At 35.8% G+C, this 10,670-nt stretch overlaps 1 protein-coding gene across 1 annotated transcript; it reads left to right on the forward strand.

The window, feature by feature from the left end:
- Positions 1-5,699: 5,699 nt before the first annotated feature.
- Positions 5,700-6,272, forward strand: LOC138880261 (uncharacterized). Its single transcript, XM_070159940.1, has one exon. The coding sequence runs from the start codon at positions 5,700-5,702 to the stop codon at positions 6,270-6,272; it is 573 nt and encodes a 190-aa protein (XP_070016041.1).
- The last annotated feature ends 4,398 nt before the right edge of the window (positions 6,273-10,670 follow it).

Here is a 10,670-nt window from a genome sequence, read left to right on the forward strand (position 1 = left end):
ACTACAAAACAATACAGGACATCTACACATGTAAACATCATCTCAAAATAATAAGGAAGAAAAGGGTAATCACAGCTCTATAACTACAAAAATATAACAGTTAGTTCAAGTAACTCACAAAATGTAGATTAATTGTAGTTAGTATGAAGGTAAATGTAACAACATACAAAAGTGAAAAATATACCTTATGTACAATTTATCCAGCAGACTACAAAACAACTACAAAATGACTACAATTATGCACTGTCTAAAAATCACAATTATAATTAACCTACAAAATTGAGACAAACAATCTACAAAATTTGGACAATTCCACATTTTACCAAAAAATACTTGAACAACAAATTTTTACAACCAAAATCACACTAAAAACTGTAAAGAAAAATAATTAGTGTTTATCTTTACCAAAATCTTTTTGTGAACCAATTTTGATACTTTTTTGGAGGGTTTCTTTTTTTTCCCGGTTTTGATGAAGAAGGAGAGACCTTGGGTTTTTTCACAGATGGAATTTTAGGAAAATGTTCAACAAAATCATCATCTACACACAACTCTTTGCCCTTTCGTTTGAGTTGTTTCTCGACTGATTTATCACCTCCACCAGCATCAACATCGTGCAAATGCTTGGTTCTCATCTCCGCACGGATTTGTCTAGGAGATGAAATACTAGTAGTAGGTTCACTTGCATGTGTCGATTTTGCGTTTTTGGGTGGTGATTTTGGTGTTAAAACACCCAAATCAAAGAATGGGATATCAGCTAATATAGCTTTTGAAGCTTTTTTTTTGGAGTGCTGATTTTTTTCATGATTTGTGACTTGAAAAAACAGATGCAACTTCAAAATAGGATTTTGTGAAATTAACTGGAAAAGAAAATTGTAGAATCGTGGGTAACTGATGGTAAACGTGGGTGAGAGGTGAGTATACGAAAATGGGGGAATTAACTAAAGGTAAAACGTGGACGTGGGGGGTGTGAGGGTGGGAGGAGAGAGAGGCGGGTAAACGAAAATGGGAGAATATACGCTCCTAAATTAACGCCTAATATAAATGAAGCATTAATTATACCCTTAATTTGAATTGTGGTATATAAATGGTAATTTGGTATGCTGAAATGTAATTAACACAATCCTTAAACATTGGGGGTAATAAGGTTTCATATATGGTATAGGAAGGTAAAAATCCCAAACAAAATTAAAGCAAATCAAGGACCTTAAACTATTAAATTATATAAGAATAATAAGATGGTCAGCCTGGTGTCACACCTCCTTTTTCACCTACACCCCGCAAAGGAGCGTAAAAGGGAGTTTTTCCAATTAAAGGACAATCGAAACGGGATTTTATTTAAAGATTCAGAGTCGCCACTTGGGAGATTTATGGTGTCCTAAGTCACCGGTTGAATCCCGAATCGAGGAAAAGATTGACTCTGTATTACAGTCCGCGAACCAGAAATTCGAGTAAGGAATTCTGTTAACCCGGGAGAAGGTGTTAGGCATTCCTGAGTTTCGTGGTTCTAGCACGGTCACTCAACTGTCATATTTGGCTTATTTATCTGGTTTTAATACATGTTGAACCTATGTGCAAATTTTAACTGTTTACCGCTTTTATTATTATTATTATTATTATTATTATTTTTAACGAGAATTGCAACATTGTGAAAATACACCTCGAACCACGTCACATCAATGCACCCGTGGTTATTGACACATTTCAACTCTGTTGAGATTTAGATTTGGGTCATATAAATGTGCACCCGAGTTTAAGAAAGTAAATTATTAAAGGCGCGCCTAAAGCGACTAGAGTATCATTATTTTTGGGTAGGGCCGTGAAATTTTGCTAAACGGCCCATCCCGAAGTCTAAGTAATTTTACCAACACGTATAGAGGGCCCCGCAACTTGTGTATTTTTGTTTGTCGAGGCTCTTCTCATTCATTATTTTTTTTTAAAGGAATTTGCAACGTCGTGGAAATGCATCTCGAACCACGTCACAATCAATGTACCCGTGATTAGCGATACATTCTGACTTCATTGAGATTTGGATTTGGGTCACATAAATGTGCACCCGAGTTTAAGAGAGTAAATTTTTAACGCGCATCGGAAGTGACTTGTGCGTTATTATCTTTTGGGGAAGGCCGTGAAATTCGCTGAACGGCCCGTCCCTAAATCTAAGTATTTTGAAACAAATATTTATTGAGGGCCCCACAATTTTATATTTTTTATTCGGCGAGGCTCATCTCATTTTTATTCAAGGATATCCTAAAGCGACTAATTTTCTATTTATTTGTCTCTAAGAATAAAGAAAATCCTAATCAATTAGTATTAAAAGTTCGGGCTTCAAGTTCAAGTCCGTGTCCAAACAAAAGGAAACACCCTCTAGTTTGAACCTTCTACCTAACTTAAGATCCGCCGCCTGCCGTTGTAAATATTAACAAACCAGTTACCATTTCGATTCAGTTCAACCTAGCTTTATTATATGAATTGGACTATTGGAATTAACTATGTGGAATACAAAGCCATTTTTTGAGCTCTTTTTACGATTTGTTGAAAAATGCATCAATGCTTAAAAAAACTGTCATCAAGCTAACATTAATCACTAACATTTGAGAACTAACATTAGTTACTAACATTATTTACGTTGCTATTTAAAATAATTTTATTTACTCAAGTGAACTCGCAATTTCAGAATTAGACCTATTAAACCAACATGCTGATTTCCATAAACTATTTGAACCTGTTTTGTGACATAAACTATTTGAAACTGTTTCACGATTACTGAACAAAAGAATTAAATACAGTATATTTCATAACTAGTAATCACCAACTAAGATTAATTACAATTGATATTCCATGTTTGTAGAAATAGATTCAATCAGTCCAGTTTATGCATTTCAAAGTCATTCCAATACATACTATGAAATATCAGGTGAACTACTGCTTATACATCAAATTAAACACAAAGAAACAGTTATTTTTAGAAATCCATTCCAACAACTCTTTACTTCCTTTCCTTTAAATTTGAGAGCTGTAGAACATGTACCTGGATAACAGAAATGCAAGAAGATGAAGGAGCAGTCAACAACAGTAATAACACCGCAACGCAGTGACAGAACAACCCAGTGACAGATTAAAAAGGAAGGAACCAGCAGAGTTCCAGCAACACCCAATGAAAACAGTAGCCAATAACCAATAACAAACTCAGGAAGAACCAATTGAAACCCCAGAAATACCAAACAACAACACCAATGAAACAACAACAGTACTAGTTCTGATATTTAGCAGTAAAAGAAAAGACTCACTTTTTAGTTTCTTAGCTCTCCGAACACTGAACCTTTTAGGATTAAAAACCAGTCTGTTTTTTACTCTCAAATTACTGAACTTTTAAATGTTAAAAATCTAACCTAAACTCTCTGAAAAAAAGACTGAAAGAGAACTCCACTTTTCCTTCCAAAAACCAGCCCCTATTTATAACCCAAAAACAGGTATGGGCAACATATTTTAATCAATTATTTTTAAGCTTTTCATACCATTATATTTTGTTCCCCACACTTGCATGCCTTGTTCCCCACTAGCAAATGTCTTGTCCCCCACTATGTATTAAATAATGCCTTATTTTAATATTATTAGTGCTTAGTGGACAGAGCATTCAAATTAATTATTTTTAAAACTTTAAATCCCAAAATACCCCTGAAACTATTGAAATTACCATTCTACCCCATCAGCTATATCCAATCTTAATTGAGAAATCCTAACAATTGACTAATTAAACACATGAAACTAACTCCCAATCAACAACATTAGGACAATTCAACAAGGCTAGATTCATATAAGAACAAACTTAACAGAACAATCAAGTATATCCAAATCACTAAACATAATCATCAATTGAACTCAAAACAGTAGGAAAGTTGTCAAAACGCATACACATATAATTTCAACAAATATGCAGTAGGATACTTCATGCGAAAACTTTATCAAAATGAACCCACATTAAAACGAAACCACAAATAGATCCGTGAATAGCATAGATTCGAGGTAAGAGATATGACCTTTAATACTGCACTTTCTTGCTCCGTTACGCACAGTGAAAACGAAACTCCAAAGAAAAAAACAAAAAAATCCGTGAACGAGCTACGACTGACCTTTATGCTAACGATTCGACGTCGAACAATGCTGAACTTCCGATGAAACATAGCTTTGTTCACAACACTGTTTCGACGCTTGATTAACAAACATGGATAGAACCTCGACGCACTGCCTCGACGTACGACTGAGCACGACCTCGGATGGCTGGTCTCATTTTGGACTGGAGGGTGGCTGGTCTCGTTTTGGATTGGAGGGTGGCTATGGAGAAGGTGATGCGGCCTGTTTCAGGTGGTCAAATGAGCTGATGGAGAAGGCTGGCCAGTGGTCATTGGTAGTAAGGCTGGCGTGAAGGGAAGTGGTTGTGGTGGGCGTGAGGTGGGCTGTCGACGAGTGATGGAGTCGCCGGTGGTCATTGGACGTCGATGGAGAAGGCTGACCAGTAGTGCAGCGACGGGCGGACTGGCTGGAGCTCGCGACTGGAGGGTCGTTGGGCTGTAGGTTGTCATTTGGAGAAGATGAAGAAGGAGAGGGGGAGGGTGGTTTAGGGTTTTTTGTTAGGGGTTTGGAAATGAAAAATGAAGTGAAGAAAGAGGGGGTGGTTGTTTGGGCTATGGGGCAGACCGGGTCGGGGATGTGGTATGGGTTGGGTATCCGGGTTTCAATTTCAAAGGGGAAGAAAAATTGTTTGGGATGATGGACTTTAAATTGATTTAGCCCAAATATGACTTAACACTCTTTTATTTTGCTTTTCTTTTCTTAAACTAATAAAACTAAAAATTCCAAAAATCCTAAATTAACTTATAGGACTAGATTAATTTATAAAAGTACTAACTAACTTTTAATAACAATTAACACACACAATCAAATAAAATCACATAACTTTGGACATGAAATGCTAAAAATGCAAAAAATACATTATTTTGTGATTTTCTTTCTCTTAAAAACAAAACATGGTTCAATTAATTCCTAAGTGCACAATTAAATCTTAAATGTGCATGCAACATATATTTTTGTATTTTTAATTAATTAAAACAAACTAAACATTCACAGACAAAAATAATTATCCAAAATATCACGCAAAGTTCTCAAAATTGTACCCAAAGGCAATTTGTTTTATTTTTCGATTTTTTTGGGAGTAGTTTTCGTGAAGCAAAAATCACGTGCTCACACCTGGTGCACAAGACATTCCGTATTTACGAAGGGTCCAGGGAAGGGTCGCACCCCAAGGAAGTAATGTAGACAACCGACCCTAATGGAAGCATTAGTGGCTGGTTCCACAACTCTAACCTGTGACCTATACATCATACGGAGGTAACTTTACCGTTGCACAAGGCCCCGACGTTCATGCAGGGTCTGGGGAAGGGCCGCACCGCAAGGAATATGATATAGACAGTCTACCCTAATGGAAACATTAGTTGCTGATTCCACGGCTCGACACAGAGACAACTTTACCGTTGCTCCGAAAGGCTCGCCTTTTATATAAGAATAATAAATAAATAAGCCAACAATTAGGTAGGTGAGTAGCTCTTTGTCCTTTCCCATCTAACTTAGGAGTATTTTCTACATATTGTTGTCTTCAGGCTGCAGAGATCATTACTCATATTTTTACATTCAGACTCGGAGAAATGGCTTATGCTGCTCTTTCATCGCTTATGCATACACTCCAGCAACTCTTTCTACCTAACCAACGTTTAGTTTGTGGAAGCTCTATACAACAACATGCTGAACCTGCTTATCAAAGTCTTTGTGCTATTCAGATTTTCCTTGAGAATAGTACACAGGAAATTCAAGATATTGAAAATCTAAAGGTTTTAGAAAAGAGGATCACAGATGTTGTCCACGAAGCAGAAGATAGAGTTGATTCAAGCCTAAGAAACATCATTCTAGCAAATAATGCAGACGATCGAGAAACGACTTGTAAAATCTTCAATAATGAATTGCAACAAGTGGAAAAAGAATTTGATTCTCTCAGGAAAGAGGTGATAGAAAGCAAATGTGTAGAATTAGCAACAACTTCTTCCTCATCAAGGAAGTATGCAACTGAGCAAAATACTGTTGTTGGAATCAAGGATGACTTCAACACCATAACAGATAGCTTCACTGCCCAAACAAATAAGCTAACAGCCATGCCAGTTGTTGGGATGAAGGATGACTTCAACATTATACTGGATCGCCTCACCGTCCAAACAAAATGTTAGGTGTTTGCCATAATTTTCTTACCATACTTGGTTTTCCTATTTGTAGAAGAAAAGGGCAATATAATTACCTTAATTGGGTTTTCCTTTTTGTAGAAGGAAATTATAATTCTCCTATATTTGGCTAGTCTTTTTTCTTGTAGGAAAAAATTTGGAGTTCTATAAATTGAAGATCCGTCCTTCTCATTCAGTAGCATCCACAATGTAGCCATAGAGGCTTGAGAGTAGTATTTAGGGGGAAAACTTTACGAGACAAGTGTTAGTGTATCACTTGTGTTTGCCTCTTCGTGAGGTTGTTCTCTCGATATTTTGTACTCTCTTTTTATATAGTGGATTGCTCATCTTGACGGTGGACGTAGGTCAGTTGACCGAACCACGTTAAATGTTTGTGTCTCTTTTGGTATATTTCTCCTTTGTTGTATGATTTATCGTCGTTCAAGGTTTGCTTTACTAGATTCCGTATGACACCTGATTTTTACGGTCCTAACAAGTAGTAACAGAGCGAGGTTCAAAACAGGTTTATCTTGGCGGGTTCAGTTCTAGCCACAACATATTTGACGATAATCGTGATTTTTGTCTAAGAAATTTGACCGGTGTGCTACGCACGTTGAGACAAACTTTGTGGTGGAGATTTGGAGATGCAAGCTGTTGAAGGCTATGTGAAGAAGGTGGATCAAATTTATTTTGTCAGAAAATTCCGGCCAAAGGGGAGAATTATTAGGTGTTTACCATAATTTTCTTACCATATTTGGTTTTCCTATTTGTTGAAGGAAATGGCAATATAATTACCTTAATTGGGTTTTCCTCTTTGTAGAAAGAAATTATAATTCTCCTATATTTGGCTAGTCTTTTTTCTTGTAGGAAAAGGTTTGTAGTTCTATAAATTGAAGATCCGTCCTTCTCATTCAGTAGCATCCATAATGTAGACATAGGGGCTTGAGAGTAGTATTTAGGGGAAAAACTTTACGGGACAAGTGTTAGTGTGTCACTTGTGTTTGCCTCTTCGTGAGGTTGTTCTCTCGATATTTTGTACTCTCTTTTTATATAGTGGATTGCTCATCTCCACGGTGGACGTAGGTCAGTTGACCGAACCACGTTAAATATTTGTGTCTCTTTTGGTATATTTCTCCTTTGTTGTATGATTTATCGTCGCTCAAGGTTTGCTTTGCTAACTTCCGTATGACACCTGATTTTTCGGTCCTAACAAGTGGTATCAGAACGAGGTTCAAGAAGAGTTCATCTTGGCGGGTCAGTTCTAGCCGCAACATATTTGACGATAATCGTGATTTTTGTCTGAGAAATTTGACCGGTGTGCTACGCACGTTGAGACAAACTTTGTGGTGGAGATTTGTAGATGCAACCTGTTGAAGGTTATGTGAAGAAGGTGAATCAAGTTTATTTTATCAGAAAATTCCGGCCAAGGGGGAGAATTATTAGGTGTTTGCCATAATTTTCTTACCATATTTGGTTTTCCTATTTGTTGAAGGAAAGAGCAATATAATTACCTAATTGGGTTTTCCTTTTTGTAGAAGGAAATTATAATTCTCCTATATTTGGCTAGTCTTTTTTCTTGTAGGAAAAGGTTTGGAGTTCTATAAATTGAAGATCCGTCCTTCTCATTCAGTAGCATCCACAATGTAGCCATAGGGGCTTGAGAGTAGTATTTAGGGGAAAAACTTTACGGGACAAGTGTTAGTGTGTCACTTGTGTTTGCCTCTTCGTGAGGTTGTTCTCTCGATATTTTGTACTCTCTTTTTATATAGTGGATTGCTCATCTCCACGGTGGACGTAGTTCAGTTGACCGAACCACGTTAAATGTTTGTGTCTCTTTTGGTATATTTCTCCTTTGTTGTATGATTTATCGTTGCTCAAGGTTTGCTCAGCTAGCTTCTGTATGACACCTGATATTTACGGTCCTAACAAGTGGTATCACAGCGAGGTTCAAGACAGGTTCATCTTGGCGGGTTCAGTTCTAGCCGCAACATATTTAACGATAATTGTGATTTTTGTCCGAGAAATTTGACCAGTGTGCTACGTACTTTGAGACAAACTTTGTGGTGGGGATTTGAAGATGCAACCTGTTGAAGGCTATGTAAAGAAGGTGGATCAAGTTTATTTTGTCAGAAAATTAATTAGTGTTAAAAATATAATGGGTTCAATATTAAAAACTTTAAAGTTGAACTCATAAACTTTGAATCTTGAATCCGCCTCTGTCACTTATATCGTGATTACTAATGTAGCTACAGATTGAACAATTTTAATGAGAAATGATCTTTAGATTGAACATGTTACTTGGATCATTATTTAACATCAAAAGTTCAGCTAAGCTGGTAATTAACGACATAAATAACATTTTAAATGGTGAATTCTCGTTAGCTGTAAAAAAATGTCGTTAATTTATTTCCTTCTTCTTTTAATCATTTTCATTTCATTTCCTTCCTGCTTATTTGGCGACGTTGGTGAGCAAGGATGAAATATTGTTTCAATATTTATAGTATCTTAAAAATATTGTTTTTATAATTCAAGCACTTTGTTTAAATACTATAAATATTGAGGGTGTTATGATTTAGCACCAGTCAATTATAACACTTAGGGGAGCCTTGGGGTAACTGGTAAAGTTACTGCCATATGACCAGGAGGTCACGAGTTCGAGCTGTGAAAATATCCTCTTGCAGAAATGCAGGATAAGGCTGCGTACAATAGACTCTTTGTGATTCGGCCTTTTCTCATACCTCGTGCATAGCGGGAGCTTAGTACACAGAGCTGCCCAATTTTAACACTTCATTCATATTCCTTTACTTCAAAGTTCACACCAAACTTAGTGTTAAAAGAAAAAGACATACAAAGACAACACTACTGGTGAACTTTATAGCTTGTTTGGATGGTTGTTATGTATTCTTTCATAGTGTATCGTATGATATTGTATTGTATTGTACTGTATCGTTTTGATGTATACATTTTTTGGATAAATTATATTATTTTCTATTGTTTCATGATGTCGTGCACTAATAAGAAGAAGAATAAAATTGCAATATTATAAAGAAAAAGTAAGGTACGAGATATAATTGTTATATAAAAATATAGGATAAATGATAAAATACAATTATTTAATAATATGGAAGGTGTCACGACCCCAGTTTCCCACCTTAAGATGTCGTAATGGCACCTAGTCTCTAAGACTAGGTAAGCCTAACGTGGGCTAGTTATTACTGAAATTTAACTACATAACTGCAATACATTAAATAATAGCTGATACAACATAATTGAGTCAACGTCAATCATACAATCCCAAAACCGGTAGTACAAGTCATAAGCTTTACTAAGAGTCACTAGAAATAACAATACATCATTATCCCGGAGTAATAGGAAACAATAGAAATAAAATAAGAAGGTGACTTCGGAGCCTGCGAACGTCAAGCAGGTATACTTTGAAGTCTCCAGCCACACAAACTTAAGTCTCAAACCAACTCAATCATAAGTACCTGAATTTGCACAAAAACGTGCAGAAGTGTAGCATGAGTAAACCACAACGATACCCAGTAAGTATCAAGCCTAACCTCGGTAGAGTAGTAATGAGACCATGTCAAGACACCTACTAACGTGGAAACCTGTGCAGGATATAACTTAAAACTAACAATAGAAAGAACGTCAAGGTAAGACCAACAACAAAAGGATCACAAATTTACAATCAACAGTGAAAATAATAGAAGCAAGGATAGCAACAAGAAATAAACGAGTAATAAAGAAACAGATAACAACTCAATCGATCAAATAGTTCCTGAAGCACAATTAACGACAAGAATTACCCGAGGTACCACTCCTCGTAAATCTCAAATCATAAGTCACAACTTTCAAATCTTACACTTATGACATCTTATGCCCATATTTTTTCAAATAATTTTTGCACGGCAAAACCCACGTGCCACCACGTATATCGTACCCGTATAAATTGCTACATAAAATGTCCGAGAGATTTATTTATATACGATAAAGCATAATAACAATCTTGAATAAAGTAGGGAATCAAACGAGAAAAAGAGGTTATTTTAGAAATCAATTGGGTAAAGAAAATAGCATTTTCAAATAAAACGAAGCATTAGATAAGTTACCGAATTAAATATAGAATTTTTTTAAAATAAAATATAATAATGATTTTTAATTAAAGTAAAAATGTCATATGGGGTAAGGAGTTTAATTAAAAAAAAAACAGTTAAAGTAAAATATGACAACTATTAAGAATAGTAAGGTTCCGAATGAAACGATGAATTCCAGCTTAAGAGTCACGTAAGGTAAGCATATTAAAAATTCTTTTACTTAAAATCGTTATATTACTAACAAACTCAACAGGGTATGAGATAATGACTCTGCGCAGTAAATTCATCTGGAAAATCAATTCACCAA

This window comes from Nicotiana sylvestris, chromosome 10, assembly GCF_000393655.2.
Source record: "Nicotiana sylvestris chromosome 10, ASM39365v2, whole genome shotgun sequence".
In the NCBI taxonomy this organism is placed as follows: Eukaryota; Viridiplantae; Streptophyta; class Magnoliopsida; order Solanales; family Solanaceae; genus Nicotiana; species Nicotiana sylvestris.

Excerpts from the sequence above, each read along its gene's own strand:
- LOC138880261 (XM_070159940.1), top strand. The coding sequence starts at position 5,700 with ATGGCTTATGCTGCTCTTTCATCGCTTATGCATACACTCCAGCAACTC.